The sequence below is a fragment of the Botrytis sinoallii genome, assembly GCF_014898435.1.
Source record: "Botrytis sinoallii strain Bc 23 chromosome Unknown BSIN_001, whole genome shotgun sequence".
Lineage (NCBI taxonomy): Eukaryota > Fungi > Ascomycota > Leotiomycetes > Helotiales > Sclerotiniaceae > Botrytis > Botrytis sinoallii.
Window position 1 is genome coordinate 3,157,364 of NW_024066028.1, and position 19,114 is coordinate 3,176,477.

Here is a 19,114-nt window from a genome sequence, read left to right on the forward strand (position 1 = left end):
TATTGAAACATTAGACAGTCGCGTAACTGTGTGACAAACGCGACATCAATGACGAGAGAGAGATATCTTCCTCTCCCAATCAAGTAGAAATGGAGTCCAGTAAGTCGATGCTTGGCTTTTGGAGAAAATTGATGCTAATTGTTCAAAGCTAGAGAAGAGCGCATGCAACAACGGTTACGAGGAGGTGCCCAGTAAGTTCTAAGAATTAACCCCTCTTCGTTATGCGGAATTGACCATTGATTGTGTAGACGTCAAGTCAAAGATGTCGACTTCGGTTTTATGTTACCAGCTTTTGCTGCACCCCCGCCAGCAGCAGAACCATCTCCAGTTCCAACTCCAGCGCCAACAATTCCAAATTCACTTCCAGAAGCTCCAGCAAATCCAGAAACTCCTCAACCCGAATTACCTTCACAGCCCATAAGTCAAACACCTGCTACTGCGACCAGAAGTCGCGATAGATCCTCGAATATACTAGGCTTACAATCGAATAACGTTACAAGATCTAATACTGGGAATGACGCAAATACGTCCGCAAAGAGAAGGAAGTTGGAGACTGATGAGCCACCATCTTCTTCTACCAGGAGTATGCGGTCTTCTCGGAGCTCTGCTAGGAAAGATGTATATGATTTACCAGAAGATGAAGAGCTAGAACAACCTGTGACGGATCATTCAAATCTGTCAATATTAGAAGCGTCGAAGGAAAATGTTTCAGAATCAGGAATGGCAGGGACCGCCTTATCACCTACCCATCTACCTTCTGAGCCAATTGAGTCCATCGAAAGAGATCCTTCAAATGAAATTGGGTTGGAAGAGGTCGAGGAAGACTCGTTGGTGGGCGCAAACACGTCGTTAGAAGAAGAAGCCGCCCTCACTCTAGTGAAAGCAACAAAATCTCCCAGAAAGCTACCACGTCCATCACGGAACAAAAGAAAGAGAGACGAGCCATCTTCCGAACCTTTAGTTGTAGAAGAATCGGTTCTTGCTGCAGCTGACACACTGGATACCACTAACGACGATATTGAGGAAGTTCTACCTCAAAAATCGAGACGATCTCGTCGAAAGTCGGCTTTGCAGGAAGATGTAGGAGTCAACGAGGAAGAAATGATTGAAAACAATACCGAGCAAGCGGAAGCGATAGACGATTATGAAGCCGCAGTAACATTGAAGAAAAGTCGAGGACGGAGAATATCCAGAAATATTGTTGCTTCCGATGAATCTATTCCTGAAGATGCTGCACCTCCTAGATCTCCCATCGCAAAGAAAAAGCAAGGTAGGGTTCGACAAGTTACTAGTCCAGTACAGCAACGTCAACCAGCACCTCCGAAATCCAAACCTCAAAGGGCAGAGAAAAAGATCAAGAAACAGAAGGTTCGCGAAGGAAGCCCGATACCTGTTATTGTACATCGTTTAACAAAAGGTCCTGTGTATGATGATGACGATTCGGATGCTGAGATTCTGAATTCCGAAATACCATGTGCGACAAGAGCAGGTGTCAATGCGGTGGATGTTCTTGGTCAAATTTGCCAAGAGCTAGTTACTGCTGGCTTAGAAACTCTTGGGGATAATGCTGTTAAAACTCAGGACGCTGCTCAAAGACTTGAATATAAAACCAAAATGCGAGCTGTAGATAGTTTTGGTAAAGAATTGCGAGTCCGCCTTCTAGAACATGTAAGTACTCCACTACTAACAATTGCATTCTCCGCTAACGTCTTTTAAGACAATCAACCTCGACAATTCGTACTCTCTTGAGAAACGTCTGCGTGAAGGCCAGAGAAAGAAGCTCTCTTTGCGAGAGGAAATCCTTCGTGTAAGAGCAGAACGAGAGAAAGTCGCTCTACGCATGGATGGAATCCGAATTGCTCATGAGAAAAACTCTCATGATGCTCAGGTAATGCTCCCCCGTCTTGTTAAAATTGCCTTTCACTAACCTTACATCACAGCAACGAGAAGTTCTCAACACAACAGTTCATGATATCGAACTTGCAGTCGAGCGAGGGAAATCTTCCGATCACACGGATGACGGGAAAACAAATATAGAGCTCATGTTGAAACGCATCGCTTCTGAAGCAAGTAGTGCAAGCGATGATGGAGGCGTTCTCAAACAGATCAAGGCATTCAATGCATTTATGGAAAGGGCTGCATTGGCGTTGGAGGGAAAGAAGGCTGTTTGAATAATTTTGATACCCCCTGGAAATGAATTGTATATTTTGCTTCTTGCTTACCCACGAACTCTGAATTTCCTGTAGAGTAATATCCACAATACATGAAGTTGATATATGAATATCTGGTCTAGCATCATATACCACAGTTCGTGTGCATTTCTGTTCATGTTTATGTCGACGCTAAAGTCCATATATTTCCACATGTCGACTCGCTGGCGACGGGGACAAGCTATCTGCTCATGAAAATATGTATCCCTATCCCAATCCCATCCCGTTCCATCTCAGCTCACTGGATCAGCACCTACTCACCAACCTATCTTTTTCCGTTTCCTCACACTCCCTCCCACACTCCCTCCCGCCTATCTTACCCGTCCGTCACGTTGCTGGGTAGTCCAATATCTCATCGCAAGTTTCTTAGCATGAGCAAACTCATCCTTGAATACTTAGGTCAGCGAAGTTGAATGTCTATATGCATCCGCACCAATTTACTTGTCTTTTACCTCAAGAATCATTCGGGAAGGCAGGGTCAGAGATTTACAAAATGAATCACCTCAAATGATTAGCAAGACTATTTATTCATTTTAATGTTCATTGTTATTTCTATACTAACAATGCTAATTGTAATCCGTTTGTCCCGTTTTTAGCCCAAGTCCCTCATGATGTGGTATCGATACTGAATTTTCCTAAAATAACTCCTTCGAAAAACAAAAAATCTCAACACACCACTCCATTATCCTATCCCTTGAAAACTCCTGTCCAAAAATAACAAGTACAAGACAAAAAAGACGAGAAAAAGCTCTCATTCGGAGCCCAGTGGTGTTTCATGTTACTCCATTGAATATAAAACAAGCAAAAGAAGAGCAAAAATAAGAAAAACACCAAGTTCCATACCGAATACCGCTTGATACCTCCAACTCCATTATAAACATTATAATCCAACACTTTAATCCATCCTCGATTCTCATTCCGGATTAGAATGCATAAGAAACATCCTTCAGACGATATAAGAAATCACTGTGTGAAGAAATCTGATCGACAAGCAACTTCAAGGATTCCGCAAGTGATCTTCTCAATCTAAGATTTTTGCTCTTATCCAGGGTACGTAACTCGGCCGATTTAGATGCATGTTGAGCACTCAATTGCTCAATTTGTTTGCGTACATTTGCCATGATCTGCTCCAGCGCAAGTTGGGGCTCCATGGTCGGACGTATGGTCATATCAGCCTCATCGCAATCTTCTTCCTCCTCTTCCTCATCATGCTGGACCTTTTTCTCCTGCCCATCCAATGCCTCATTCGTCTTAGGTAATTGATTTGGTGATAGTTCAATGTTGTCATGTTCCTTGGATTGTGATGTCTCAGCATCTACTGGATGTTGTGGTGTCTCGGCTGATGCTGTATGTTGTAGAGTGTCGAATCGCTCGACAAGGTTCTTGTAACGAGCAAGAACCATATCCCGTTGCTTTGAAATGTTCTCAATATCGGCTTTGAGTTCCTCATTTGAGGAAGACATTTCGGCCAAGGTCTTTTCCATTGCCTTCTTCTCTGCCTGATGTGATCTCGCCACAGCCTCGACATTAGAAATGGACTTCATCATCTGCTCATTTTCTTGGCGCTGTGTGTGGGCATCACGCTCGAGTTCTCGGATGGTCTCGTTCATGTGATTGTTCTGTGTGCGAAGAGTAGTTGTAATTGCATCGTGTGCGCGTTTTTCGTCTTCAAGGTTGAATATGACTTCATCCTGTGCTCTTTTTTCGTTGCGAAGGGTAGATATGATGGCGTCTTGTGCCTTTTTTTCGTTGCGAAGAGTAGATATAATATTATCTTGCTCGCTCTTCTCATTCAGTTCTTTCTGAAGAGAAGACATAATTGAATCCCGCTCCCTTCTTTCCTTCTGGAGAGAGTTTATAACAAAATCCCGCTCCTTGCGTTCATTCAACAATATAGCCACTTGCTGCTGAAGTTCGTCAATGGAGCGATAGATGTCGACCTCCTCTTTTCCCATAGGATGGGCGGGTTGTTCAAGAATTTCAATTTTTCTAAGTAATGAAGTTGATGTGGTGTCTACCAGCTTGGTGATGTTGTGAACTTCGGGAATTGCGAATGAGTTATTAACAGTCGTGGACATTGTAAAGGTTGGGCTGGCAGCTTTAGCAAATCTGCCAGATTTGATGGATGCGTTTGCTGGATGGTCCTTGATAAGGGTTTCGAGCTCTGCAAGTACTTGTCTTTCATTGTAATCAGCTTGAGCAATCTTTTCATGCTGGGAGCTTGTTGAGATAAGTGTTCGTTGTTTAGGTAGAATGTTCTCCTTGTTATGGATTGGATGTGATAGATCCAAGGAAAATTCGTGGTCGTCAGGTGTATTCTTGACAACTCGTCTTGGTGTATTTGCAGGCTGGACATACTCAGGTGCTCTAGTGTTCATTTTGGAGTTGTTTTTCGAGACTGAATTTGATCGTTCAGACATTTTCGATTTCGGAATTCGGCAAGGTGTGTGGTCTTGGTCCAATTTGTCCAATCTTTGAAGTTTGGATGCCAATCTAGAACTGTTATTTGTTCCATTAATTTGTGAAGATCCTCCTGTGAAGTCTTCGAAAAAATTGTTGAAATCCACAATGTTGGCAGAAATATCGGGCTCTCTTCTAGGGCTCCATCGATTGTATTTTTTTGCGGTATCGCGAATATCAATATCCGGACGTTGTGTTTGTTTACGCTTCAGTCTTTCGATATCCAATTCAGTTGACATGAAGCATTGCTCTGCGGAATCGTCGGGATCAAAGTAATTGAGGGTGTTATGACTGTCGTCGCTGACTGTATGGTGTTGAGTATTTGTTGAATTCAAATTGAGATCACGAGAAGATGAGGAGGAGCTGATGGAGCGGTTGGATTGAAATCGACTCTTGGGTCGTTGCGGGAGATTTTGAGAACTGGAGATGGAGGATAAAGTATCCTCGTAGTTATTGCGAGCCATGTCGTAAATTAATTAATTGATTGTTGAGAAGGTACAATGTACAAATTTTACAGATTTTAATGTTTTGAATCAAAAGTAAACAATCAGAACGCGACAAAAGGTTGTAAGAGGGACCGGGCGGGAGACGAGTATTATAGAAATCCCTGTGCGCTACAGATTCTGACTATCGCCCACTAAATTATTTGCTCTAACCGAATTAGGAAACGATCATTTACTAAGCACATGACAACGAGCTATTCACATATCATTTACATCATCTACACCATAGCTCTTCTCAATGTCTGATTTGGAATTAGACAATGAAATAGTGCTTTGGAACTAGACGTCTATACGCATTCTATCCAATGAACAACAGATCGCATTCCAAACTTAGCAGTTGACATAGGGTATGTCTTTCTGATATCCGAATTAGCTTAGATTAGACAATCAAATAGTACTTTGAGGGTTGAACATCTGGACATTCTATCCGATGAAGTATATTTGTTTTGCCTCCACGGCATTGGCTCCCAGAGGGCCAGCGGAGCGTCATTCTCTGATAAGTGTAAAAAACTATCTCTACGGATAATGAACCCTGAGTTGGCATATATGTTTCTTTGGGATGCTCCAATTCAAACAAAGCAGGCAATGAAATAGTGATATATAACCAGATGTCTAAACTAGATGGCGTTTTCAATGGCTAACCCTCCACGCGTCAGAGATATATATCCATGCCTCATAGCCCCTCTTCAATATCCCGAGTCGGTTCAGGCGTTGAATGTTCATTATTTATAGTGAGTAACGTAAGATATCTAATACATCTTTCAATTGTATCAAGAATGGGATCTTATTACTCTCGCGTTTGATCGGTTTTCTATCAATTGTCCACCCAGAGCTCTCAAACATATGCTACAACTGTGCTATACTTTTCGCCTGGAGTGTGATTGATACTTCATCAATGAGTGATTAAGTATGACAGATATCAGAAGTTCTTTTGTTGGGAATAATTCTTGTATAGATAGTAATGAGTGGTGAAGTTTTGAAGAGCATCTAGTATTGAGTCTAGTAAATCCTTAGTAAATGATTAGGTTTTCGCAAGTACCCTAACAACGGCTAAGAACAAACCCCTTGAACGAATTGATCCCATGACACTCCTCATCAAATGGAGCGTTACCGTTAACTGAATAGATGCAGCTTAGGGAAGACCCGTTAAACCTTGTGGTGTTGTGCTATGTTTCACGGTTGATGGTCGAAAATAAAGGCGACAGGCATTTAGTTTGAAACAATTGCAAGACTTAGGAAGCACTTCGCACCCAAGCAGGAGGGCTTACTGTACTTCGCAATTGTTGCTATTGACCAGAAATAACATGCCCACTAGAGAGATCTTCAACGAAAGGATTTCACCAATCCATATACTACAAATCCTAAGCGCATTATAGATCAAATCTTTACAGTCTATGTCGAGTATAGAGAATCGTTAGCTAGAACTCTAGCTTCATGACGTCATCTACATGAACCACTCCCAGCCCACCCTATAATAGCTGCCACACCTATTCATTGTCAATTCACATGATCGAATATCTACATACCTATTCACATGTTAGTTTCTGACCGTTAAACGAAGGGGCTGGTAACAAATCGATACCAAAAACTCGCGTACAACGAACGATGGAAATTCCCATCTACATGAGCTCGCATTGTCACTTAATAAAAGGTTCTGTTCACTGGTAATCACTACAATAACTAGGCATAACTCTTCGACTCACAGTGACAGTGACTACCTATCAAATACGCACAGTCACCAGTACACTACAACTCCATCATGGACCTATAGGCAACATGCCAAAACTTCACCACAATTGATGCCGCGTTTTACAATTGAGACTCCCGTCTTATCTTTTGGATGAGAGGCTATGACAATGACAATTGGTTCGGATTTGGAAGAATAGGGAGCTCGAGGAAATATCAAATCACAAATCACATCAAATCAAATCAAATCAAAACCACCACTACCTACATAGTATTCCAAGAAATTCCAGACTTCTATCAAACAATCAATACTGATTCGTTGTTAAACTCCCCGAAAGAGGGCATACATGCACCACCTACATTCACACAAAGGTCACGTTCATCACCAGCCAAAATATAAGTTTCCTGACCGTAAGAAGCTTTGAATTCTAGTACCATAGTCATCTTTCTTCCCACGTTCAATTCCAGACCTATTCATTCCCGATCCTGAAAATAGTTTCAATCATCTTCGATCTGACATGTCGAGTATCCTGTAACCGAATCCTGCATCATATCATCCGGCTCAAGCCCCATAAGTCGCTTCACATCTATGTTTCCTTCATTCTCGCCTCCATTTCCCTGTAGTTGAATTCGCCATTCAAAGAAATTTATATTATACACTCATGAAATCCACCCCTTTATTAGCCCAAAGAACTCTTCTTGTTGGCAAATTCCCAAAGTCACAAAACCGAAACCTTCTTAATCCTTTGCTGCTGCCGGCAAGATAATTGCAGTGCCATGGTCAGACTCACAAGTAGTACTCAACCAACGCCCGAAACACCTTTGATTTGAACTCTGACGCTCTACATAAGCATGAAATGTGTAGAACAACCAGAATAACGTGTACCACGCCTATAACACTTTTGTACAACAAGAACATGATGTTCAAGCGAAAAACCATCCACCCAATTCCCACATCCCCGGAATGTAAATAGCCCGTTGTTTGAGCTGCGGGTTATTTAACCCTTGTAGGAGAAAGTCAAGTCGACTAAAATTGATAGGTTTCATTATCCAGCCATCGAAGCTAAAAAAGAAAGTTCATTAATTTCTTTCGTAAAATGATTCAGGGAAGATTAAAAAAGGAGAATAGACATACCCCGCTTCGATATAATCAAATCGTTGTTCCTCTGTGAGTGAGGCCGAAGCAGCAATAATGGGAACTCTCCTCCTAACATGATGTAATTCGAGATGTTCCCTCTCAAACTTGCGTATCATTCTCGTTGCCTTCGTACCATCAACAAGTGGCATCTACGAAATGTTAGCTGTCACATATTAACCTTCAATAGGATTAGAGGGATGACGTACTTGTAAGTCCATCAAGATGACGTCGACATTATTGTTTCCAGACGTGTAGTAATCGTAACATGATTGCCCCTCAGCTGTAACTTCAGGTTTATGTAAAAGTTTGCTGAGTCTTTTATGCAAAAGCTTTGAGTTGATAGGATTATCCTCTGCGATTAGAATAGAAAGCGACTTCTTTGTTGACACAAGATCGACCATAGTTAAGAAAGGTAGGCTTGATCTTCGGCGTGCGGATGGTGGCTCGACAAATTCTTCTTTCGAATGCATTGCGAGATCGAAAAATGATGTAGTAATAGATGAACCCTCTTCGATTGGTGTAGCTAGCGGAGTGCTTCCGAAAGTCGACATCGTATAACTAGAATTCATTTTTTCACTCTCATCGTAATTGCTTCCGGAATCGGAAAATGGACGAATCTGTCTAGCAGTACTGCTGGTTAGGATTTCTTGAGCACTTGAAGCAGCTGGAGCGTGTTCAAAAGGTAACTCAATACCGAATATAGTCCCTTTACCTACCTCACTATGTACTCGAATTTGACCATTGGAGTTACGAACATATCGCGCAACTACAGCAAGGCCGATACCAAGTGTCTCTCTCACATCACTTAGTGGTTGTACCGGCTTTTTAATTGTAGAGCAATCAGTCTCATCCAATATCTGTTCAAACTCCTGGAACAATTCATCAAGCTGTGACTCCGACATTCCGATTCCCACATCTTGAACGGTGAGAGAAATAACAGTGCTGGCTGGCCATATCTGTATGGGTTTGATGTCGATTTTAACACCGCCGACGACGGAGTTTTGGAATGCATTGCTTGTAATGTTAGATATAACCTGCCGCAACCGGACAGCATCACCCCTGACCATTTCCGGGATGCCTTGTTGAATAGTAACGGTTAAATCTAGATTCTTTCGGACAGCTTCTTTTTGGAAAGCTGACATGACTTCTGAAACTGTAGCTGAAAGATCGAAAACATCTTTCATGGAATTCACCGGGCCAAATTCAGCTTTGGTGAGCTTCAGGAGGTCGTCAATGACATAAACCAAGGATCTTGAAGCTCTGTGAGCTTTGTCCAACAACTCGCGGGTTGGACCTTCGATTTTGTCCTCAAGTGCCATTTCGAGATAGTTGACAACAGCATTCAGAGGAGTGCGAACTTCATGACTGGTGTTTTTCAATAGAAGGCGAGTCATTCGATTGAGTCCTGTTGATTCCTTCTGTCGCCAGATTTCGATGAACCTTCCATACAGAAGACTTAGCACAGACGCAGTCTCGAAATCATCAGCGTTCCATACTTTAGAAGTGCCTTTGATAGTCTGTGTCCAGCGACTAAAACTACTTCTTGGCTCTAGATACTGTCCTTTAGCAGGCTTGATCTTTTCATAAGGGTTACCAGCCCATCTGACTTCGCGAAGTTGACCTCTTCTAAAAAAAACCAAGAAATCATTCCCTCCGGTGCTAAGAGGTATGACTAGTATCCCAGCTACAGCGCTGATTCCTGGAGAATCTTTCAGTTTCGGCAAGTCTTTTGTAATATTGTGCGTGGAGTATATTTCAGTGAAGTGGCGAGACTGTAGGTATGCAAGAATTGTCAATGCCTCGCGATAGGGGCGAAGTTTTCCAATAGCTCGTGCTTCATCCTGAATATTTAAAAGACCAAAGTCGGCATCGAAAACTCGTAGTAAGTCGTCGGAAGATGCCGCAATAAAACCAGAAGGTGTCTTTCCTGGATTCTGACGTGGTGCTTTGCGAGCTTCAATACGTTGATGCATCAACAATCGCTCAATATTTGTTGAAGCACACTCTCCAATATTTCTGGCCACTATGTAAGGGATAGCACAGTCAGCTTTTCTTGTTCAAGACAAAGTAAAGTGGAAAATGATTCTTTTGAACACAACATGTATCTGATGCGTCTAGAGACAATAATCAATCTCGCTAATCAATCTCAGAGAGAATATGACAGCTCGGAGAATACTCACGTTCACGCATTGGTAAAGTTACGCGGGTGCCATGGCTGCCATACCCATGACATGCAATAAGTCCCCAGAGATCGCCATCAATTACAATGGAAACTGACATTGTCGAACGTACTCCCATATTCGAAAGATACTTCAAATGAAGTGGCGACATGGCGCGTAAATAAGCGTGCGTTAAATCGAGGGGCTTTTCAAAATCTGACTGATCACGACAGACCTATCGTATTGTCAGTAAGGCGAAGTTCAGCTTTGCTTCAGAACAATAAACACTTCAAACATTCTCTCACGACTTTCGAGCAGTGTATTGGCGCATTTATTAGCTGGGGTATTTGAGGAGCACGTGTCCAAACTGTTGAGACACATTGAACTTGATGTTCGAAACGAACTCAAATTTGTAACATGAAATTGTTCAGGCGGAGTTGATTGTTGTGGCTTCCGACGCATGGCAAGAAAAAGTAAAAAGTAAAACGGTTACATAGCCACCATCTACACAAAAACAACAACAAAGTAATTAAAAACTTGCTCACCAGTCGTGCGGTCTCTTCATCTCGGTCATGAAGCATTCGTATCCTGTTAATCTTATATAAATCCCGAGCTTGCTTAGGGATATCCGAAGCTATCAATTATAAGTTATCACTGATCCGTTTAAAAAGGGGGGATGAAAGGGAGAATTCATCCAAAAACGAACCTGGAAAATGCAGTCCTCTAAATATATCATCACTGGCTTTGGGATTGAGTAACTCAGCCTCCACACATCCATTTTTGGTGGAATCGAATCGATAAAACATGACTCGATGAAAGCCGGTCAAGTCAAATATGAGGCCCACCAAGACGTCTTGAAGCTTTTGAACCGAAGTACACGCAGCAAGTTGTTCTTGTGCTTGTGTCATAGCATTAAACACTTCCAGAGAACCGACAGCATGCCTGCCCTTTCGTTTTGCAATCTGCAAGACGCGAAGAGGTTGGCTTCCACTGGAGATACTTTTCAGTCGTTCTCCAAGTACTGTTTCATTGTCGATAGTTCGCGTCGGCAACTTGGGTAAATCGTTCGTGGTATTATGAGGTTCATCAGAAAAAAACATTTCGTCAGAAAATGGTTCAAATTCACAGATGATCAAATCATCTGTGCCTTTAGATATATGAATCGCACACCAAAGATTTACCAATCCTGTGTGTGCAACAACCGACATGGAGAAGACATCCAGCTTTGTGTCGGAGCATGGGTTTTTGGTGACAGCCCGAAGAGCATGATCAACTCGTGCGATAAAATCTTCGCGAACGTCAACGCCAAGAAGGTCAAGGAAAGAATTTAACGAGAAAAGCTGTTCTGGAGTATATTTCAAAATTTTGAACGCATTCTCGCTGGCAATCCGAACCATGAGGTCTCCCTGATCATTGTATCTCAGGGCTAGCAATGCACCATACTGTTGAATTGCTCCTGGAATATGTATAGGTTCATCTCCACACTTGAAAAATGTCCGCTCCTCAGTGCTCACAGGTTCGCCGGGGGCTATGCCTGGGGGACCCGATTTCGAAGGGATCAATTGTGAACGTTGCGATATCTTCCTATCTTCACTCTCGGCTGGGCCTTCACCACCGCCAATTTCTGTTGAGTAGTCATGTATTGAATCTTTAGGTAATCTGCGAATTTGGTCATCGGGAGGTATTGGTGGGTAAGGCGGCGGCAAGAAGTTCGTTTCGCTAGAGCCATCGGAATAGCTTTCATTATTCAAAATGTCATCTTTATCGTAAGGCTCTTGACCCGAATTGGGACCTCGACAGCTTGAATTTGATGAAGAAACACCGTCGGTATTCTGCGAGGCTAATTCTGTATCGAGGTCTCTTCCATTGACAAGATTTCGAATGGGAAATATCCGTTCGACTTGAAACTCTTCAACCGATGGGTAAACCACCGACTTGGAAGGTGTTGTATCTATGTTGGACATCATTCAGCATATTGTATCCTACCAAGCAGAATATTGAATATTGAAAGTGTCCATCTCTAAACGCTTGGTTGACGTGTAGAAAAGAAATTGTGATCAATATAGAACTGAGATCCATCGGTGCATGGGGGCTAATTTTATTTGGGCAAAGTCTTGGTCTAGCTTGAAGGCTAGAGAGACCGCTCGACGAGCGATCCCATGGTTAGTCGCGATGGTATGGAGATCGAAGTGAATCCCTATCGACACCAGCCACGGAGAATGCTCCGTAATGACAAGGATACCGAAAACTTTATGCGTGAAGTGCAAGGAGCTCTACTCGGTGTTGTTTTGAATGAATGCTGATCTCAATTTAGCTAGTGTATATTATATAAAAAACCATCAAAAGTTACTTATTTCAAAATTCTATATCAATTTAAATAGAAAGAATAAAGATATAAAACTTAGTACTTAATTAGATATTTAATTAAGTTTTATATATATATTTCAAAATAAAATAATTCTATTTCAATTTTGAATTATTTAAGAAATAAAAGTGTGTGAACAAGGGTATTCACTTCAAAGGAATGACTTCAATACAATGGCTACTGTATCAAAGGTATTAGGCGAATGCGAAAAAAACTAGCTCTTTCAGTAGTGCCTATATAAGGCCTACTATTTTCCCACTTAGCTAGCTCTTTAGATAGAATACAATTAGACATTTAGGACCTACGAATATGTGGGTGCTACGCCTTTCGTATCCTTCTCGAACCAACAAAAAGAATAAGTAGTATAGAAACAGAACTTACTGTGAGCGAAACTTAGTGCAGGTCACGTGACCTCTTTTTGTAGCTAGTATTTATAGGTCTTCTTTGTATAGTTTAGAAAAAGCAATCAGTTTCCCACTCACCTTCTTGTACGTTTCGTGAAGCGCTATGTAGAGCCTCCCTCTCCTCTCCTCCGTCAGAGGCACTACGTCTCAGTGACTTATCTGTAGTATTTACGAAGGACTACTCTATGACCCTACCACCTTCTACTCTTTTACATTACTAATTTCAGACTTTAATTTCTTAAAATTAAGGCTTAAATATTACTTTTCGAATCTGATTTTTTTTTTGATTATTATTTCTTTAATATAATATTTCAAGATCTGAAATCTTGATATATAATATATTAATAGATTTTAATTCTATCAAAAAAGAAATAAAAAAAGCTTATATTGATTCTTTTGATATTGAATTTTGAAAATGCTGAATAACCACGATTTGATAGAAAAATTCGTTTAAATTTGAGGTCGGCATTCATTCACCAGTGGGTGCACGAACTTACGGGATACTGAAGAGGGAAAGTATAATTTCACACCAAAAAGAGCGATTTTAATATTCAATTAAAATTAAAATTAATACTGAATTTGCTTGAAATCGAAATATATAGCTTTCAAGCATAAAAATTCTATACGAAATAAATTTTGAACTCAAAAAATCAAAATTGAAGTATTGATAATAGAATATATAATCCCCTATCAAAATTTTTTGCGAGAAAACGTATTATCAAACTTTTGAGCCCAAATCCGATTTTTTTTTTTGAAACAAACTTTAAATGAGTTATTCTTTAATACTTGAAAAACTATATATCTCAATTTCAAGAGAATTCAATTATATGTTGAATTTTAATTGAATTATTAAAATCACTCTTTTTGGTATGAAATTGTGCTTTCCTGTTATGTTGTCCCGTGAGTCCGTGCACCCACTGGTGATTCAAAACGACACCGAGTAGAATGTAGAGAAGCAAACAAATCTTTAAAAATGGGCTCGATGGGAGCAATTTGAAATTTTGTACAGTATATTTCAGTTAACGTGGTTTATCATCGAGTGGGCCATCATTTTTACATACAAAATTCGTCTGTGCGTAACCGTGCACTTTCTTTATTTATCGATAGAATTTTCTAAAAATTAAAACTATAAATTTTAATTATATAAATAATATGAAAATCTAATTATTTATTGAAAATTCAAATTATTATAATAGTTATTATAGAAATATTTCTTTTGTAACGAAAATCGTAACAAATTCCATTTTTTTTTCAAATATAAAAGAAATTTTTATATCAAAACTAGATTTATAAAGAGCTAAACTTTTATTATTATTTTATATTATTTTTTTTCTAAACAATAAGGATTGATTATTAAAATAACAATATTAAAAAAGCATTAATTTTGGTGTATTTTGAAGTGGCCCACTCGATGATAAACCACGTTACCCCTCCTCCAAATTCATCAAAGCATACCAAAGTATTCATGAAAGGTGGAAATTGACAAGGCTAAGATCGTGCGTGACAAAGACGAGAGTTCATTATCATCTTGAATTTTGATAATGGAAGATTTTGCCTCATTGTACCAACAACGAACCTACTCCATATCTTTTGACGAGAAACGTTATTGATCTTGACTTACTTCCACGGCGTATTGTGTAGCCAAAGAAGACGTCACTGTATACTTCCTACTCATCATTCATCACATAGGAGATAACCGCGCAGAGCAGGACATATGTGGCCCGTGCGAACGGAAAGCCGCGATGGGATTGTGCAATATCTGCCATTGGCATCGGTATCGGTTAATCCTTTCCTGACTCGCTGCGTAGAATTCCAAATCCTGCGTAGCTTTTGAGAAGACATTGAATCTAAAATCTTTATAATGCTGACATTAGCTGTCATAGAGACGTTACTATTCCCAAGTAATGGTTTCAAGTTTCACGATATCTATCAACCTCCAAGTTTTGGAGGATCATGAAAATCAAGCTAGACCTAAAGGTACAAATCTTCCCGTGCTCCGTGAATGGGGTAAATGCACTCTCCGAAGTCTATAAGAGTAAAGAGTTGTTACTTATTATTGTTATTACAGGGGCTTCTATCAAAAGTGGTACTTCGTACATATCAAAAAAGAAATCAAACTCAGCCCAGATTACCTGGATTTCTATAGATAGTCAGCTCAGAAAATTCACACTGTAGACGGTTATCAAACGGGTGAATAAGATGGTTAAAATACATTTCGATGAGGAAGTAGTGAGAAAGAGCTCTGAAGATCGTGCCATTTAGATCATGCTGCCTTCTGCGTAAACAACCTTGGAAACTCCAGAGTACCTCTACCCCATGCTGACCTTTCAAGATGATCCATGTATGACCGTGCACGATGTGACCCGATATTCAAGGCTAGGCTAGAAGCTATCAGACCTACATCGCATCGTAGAACAACACCTACGTACAGTAGCCAGGCTCCAGGTATGGCCCGTTAGACCAAATCCAGCTGTAACCTCACCGTTTCTGGCGGTTAGCTCTCGGTCGACCAATAAACAAAAATTATACATCTCCTATTTCCTATTTTCAAATGGAAATCTCAGCAGAAAACTTCCACATTCCAATTCTCTCGGGGTACGATCCACTTTCAACAATCCACTCAATCATGGTAGGCCAAATCCATACAGTGTGGAGGTTCCTTCGCTGAATCCTTTCGCGATAGGAAGGTCTGGGGAGCTGACTACCTACCTAGCATTATCACTCGGACCTCCATTTAAAGTTTATCCTTTTGAGATCTGGACCACTTCATCCTAGAAGACAAAAAGGAAGCAACAATATATATTCATCATAGCTGACGCCAGTAAGTGGCAGAAACCCTTGCTGCCTTTCAATCTTCATCATATTCATGTTTTCTTCTGAATTCTGATCATATTTGGACTCAGAGCTGAACATATGGGGTTGACCGAATGCTCGAATATTTGATGTAAGATCTTACGAATTCAACTTTCATCCGCATTGAAACAAAAAAATATCCTAAAAATTACATCAAGATTCTACAATCACTTATCATTCACGCTTCAGATCGATCGAAATTCCATTTACTATTTCCTCCAACGTCACTTCTTTAAGCGCACCCCAAAAAGAGGTATTGATAACCTAGAAATCTGTACAGTACCGTAGCGCAACATATCATTCGCTGGCTAAATGGCGTCGTATAAGCCACACCAAAAATTTATGTCAACACCTCCAGCTTCCGAGAACATTATTTCAAATTTCAACACAAATATGAATACTCCATTTTTAATTACAAAAAACTCGTGATTTTTTAGTGATTCACTATCAATTGCCGCGCCTCAACGGTCTGGAATGCAAAACATCAAAACTTAAATTGTGCGTGGAATGCGATTCCCGATTTGTGGGATCCAAGAATGCGGGGGATCGTGATATCAACATTGACCAACGATCTTAAAACTCATTGACCCTCGCCCCCCTTAAATTAGATAGCAGCTCGATAACAGACGATAAAGATTGCCACTTAAGATGCTACTCATCGCCCCAATATTACAAGTCATACTTTTCTTATCGATCGCATCCTCCTTCGCTGTCTTAAATCCAGCTGGAAGTATCGGGTCCAAAGCGACCGCCCAAGATGGAGCATGCATCAAGCAAGGCGGTAAAAGCTTCCTCTTATCTCGTTCTGTCGCTCCGTACTAAAGTGAAATAAGGTCTCTATGCCCAAGCACCCTGTTGTAAAGACTCGGGTTTAGAATGTCAACTAGACGGTCATGGCATCCATTTTTGCGAATACGAAAAAGATAATGCGACTCCGACTACAAGATCGACATTAGATACCTTCTATGAGATTCTTCTAGCATTTGGAGGAAGGGCTTCGACGGTTTTGAATAACTTCGCTCATCGGTCTAAACATCAAGAGTTTGGTGAAGATGTTGGGATGAAAATAGAAGTTTCTTTGAGACTACGTGGTGAAACTATTACTGCGAAGGAATCTTGTGGTAAAGCCGGCTGTAGTATTGACCCTTCCAGAATTCATACACTTCTTAAAAACTCACGACTGGGAAAATAGCATCATGCGATTTTCACAAAGGCGAACACTGTTGCCCCTCACTTGTTTGCTACATGTCCAGAAGTTCAAGCGTGAGTGAATGCCGTCCACCTTCCGATGTAAGGTCTGAAGATGAAGAAACTCTGGATGTATTGCGGAAACCATATCTGTCACTTGAACAAAACTTGAACTTGAATTTGGATTTGGATTTTGAAAGTCTTGAGCCAGAGGAAGAGAAGAAAGAAGAAGCAAAGAAGTGGGAATTTCTCGAAGTAATTAAAATGCCGCCTCGACTAGACGATATCACCGAATTACCCAAGTGTAAACCAATGAACAGTAAGTTCTTTCTTCTTGCCTTTCTTGAAAATTTGAGATTAAAGAGAAACTAGTGAAATGCAATCCCATAAGCGGCATCAGAGTTTGTTGTCCAGACTTAGACTGCATACAAGTAGGTCCCGCATATGAAGACTTCGAATGTAGGCAAGCTCTGGAAGATCGGGGCAAAGAGGGAGCTGCAACATCTCCATATAACGAGAAAATTGGCGGTAAATCACAGTGGTTTCTTGGTGGCTGAAAAGTCCGAAATCTAAAATGATTGGGAAGAAATCGAGGGGGAGAAACGAAGAAAGTGAGAAGTCTGACGATGATGAGCTTCTATCTTTCTAGTTTTTCAACGGGATGGTATAGGCGAATAGGTGTAAAAGGATATTCCAGGAAGGAATGCAGAGAATTCTGGTAGTCGGTATTAGCGAATCATGTGCCTTTTTGGATTGAAGGCGTAGCAAATTGGGATGTTGTTAGTTGGCTCCGGTCTTGAAAGAGAATTGGAGGTTCACATTCGATACTAAGGAGCTCCTAAATCGTACCTACAATAATGCAACAGTAAGAAACTCGTTTTTCGAGGCGTCTTTATGAATGGAATCTGTCTGGAACATCGAATTGAGTGATAAGTCACTATTGGATTGAAGCATCAACATTTTCTAGGCCACTGAAGTCAGTTCAACAACTTAACATTCACTTTGCTTTCACATTTTATTTTTCATCTTCAACAACAATAATAAGTTCTGAAGTATTCACTCGACTAGCACCAAACCCATAAAAAACTTTTCTCGTCCTCCAATATCACAATTTCTTCATCGTTTCTACAACCAATTCTGTTCGATCTATCCCCAGATCAAACCACCACATCAAATCTACCTCACAAGCCAATTCCCTAATTTCCACTTTAACGACAACAATGTCTTCACCAGAGAAGCCGCCGGCTGAGAAGACCACAACTCCTCCTCCAACAAACTCAAAGAAGCCGTTCTCTTCACCAAACGAAATGGTCACTTTTATCGTTGGCACAGGCGACAAACAAGAGACCTTTCAGATCCACAAACAAATCGCATGCGAACATTCGGAAGTCTGGAATCGTGCTTTCAATAGCGTATTTGTCGAGGGACAAACGCAAACTTATCGGATTGAAGACACTGGCCCTGAGGCGTTTCGATTATTGACGCAATGGGTTTACCGAGAGAAATTCGACCATATTCATTCGGGAGACTTGGATGTCAGCCACCGCGATCATTTGCATTCAAATGCCTAGTGTATGGAAGAAGATAGTATCCTGCTAAGTCTTTGGATTTTGGCCGAAAAGTTTCTAATTTATCGACTCCAAAATTATACTATGCAAATTCTTTGTAAAAAAGGGACCGCTTGTAGAATACACGTACTCTTCTATAGATATGTCTATGAGAACACAGTTGAGGGCAGCGCTCTGCGTCGCTTTCTGGTTGAGCAGAGTTGTTGGGCCACTCAACCATCTCACTATGGATTGATTGTTTACCCTATGGGGATGCTGAGGGATATTGTGACAGTCCTTAAGGCACAATTACCTGCCAATGTGAAGGCAAGGAAATTTTCTCAAATGACTGGGGACAACTATTTGGTTGAGGAGAATCCAACTACCGGTAAGCAATTCTCTCTGTAACATTTGATATCATAACTAATTGAACAATAGAATCCTGAATTTTATCTGAATCGGCAATTTTGCGAAGCATAGCTGCGAAGGGTGTCTCTGGTCGATTGACTAGACTCGGACGACGAACTTCCAGTATTGTGCTCCGTTAATAGCGCACACAGGTTACTTCAATGCGGGAGACTGTTGAAGGATATTTTCAGCT

The 19,114-nt window shown here is 40.8% G+C and overlaps 5 protein-coding genes across 5 annotated transcripts; 3 read left to right on the forward strand and 2 right to left on the reverse strand.

Moving 5' to 3' along the window:
• Positions 1-89: 89 nt before the first annotated feature.
• On the forward strand, positions 90-2,171 carry EAF02_000678 (uncharacterized protein; the record flags this gene model as incomplete). Its single annotated transcript, XM_038896726.1, has 5 exons — positions 90-99; positions 149-191; positions 249-1,668; positions 1,718-1,888; positions 1,941-2,171. 5 exons carry the CDS (start codon positions 90-92, stop codon positions 2,169-2,171), a joined length of 1,875 nt encoding a protein of 624 aa, XP_038763585.1.
• A 962-nt stretch (positions 2,172-3,133) lies between these two features.
• Positions 3,134-5,134, reverse strand: EAF02_000679 (uncharacterized protein; the record flags this gene model as incomplete). The annotated part of the gene is made up of 1 exon (XM_038896727.1): positions 3,134-5,134. One exon carries the CDS (start codon positions 5,132-5,134, stop codon positions 3,134-3,136), a length of 2,001 nt encoding a protein of 666 aa, XP_038763586.1.
• A 2,649-nt stretch (positions 5,135-7,783) lies between these two features.
• Positions 7,784-12,123, reverse strand: EAF02_000680 (uncharacterized protein; the record flags this gene model as incomplete). The annotated part of the gene is made up of 6 exons (XM_038896728.1): positions 7,784-7,922; positions 7,995-8,146; positions 8,204-10,020; positions 10,178-10,391; positions 10,702-10,790; positions 10,863-12,123. The coding sequence occupies 6 exons, from the start codon at positions 12,121-12,123 to the stop codon at positions 7,784-7,786; spliced, it is 3,672 nt and encodes a 1,223-aa protein (XP_038763587.1).
• A 4,303-nt stretch (positions 12,124-16,426) lies between these two features.
• On the forward strand, positions 16,427-17,523 carry EAF02_000681 (uncharacterized protein; the record flags this gene model as incomplete). Its single annotated transcript, XM_038896729.1, has 4 exons — positions 16,427-16,559; positions 16,612-16,911; positions 16,971-17,285; positions 17,339-17,523. 4 exons carry the CDS (start codon positions 16,427-16,429, stop codon positions 17,521-17,523), a joined length of 933 nt encoding a protein of 310 aa, XP_038763588.1.
• Positions 17,524-18,186: 663 nt separating this feature from the next.
• EAF02_000682 (uncharacterized protein) lies at positions 18,187-18,959 on the forward strand (the record flags this gene model as incomplete). The annotated part of the gene is made up of 4 exons (XM_038896730.1): positions 18,187-18,501; positions 18,555-18,631; positions 18,675-18,901; positions 18,952-18,959. 4 exons carry the CDS (start codon positions 18,187-18,189, stop codon positions 18,957-18,959), a joined length of 627 nt encoding a protein of 208 aa, XP_038763589.1.
• Between the last annotated feature and the right edge of the window lie 155 nt (positions 18,960-19,114).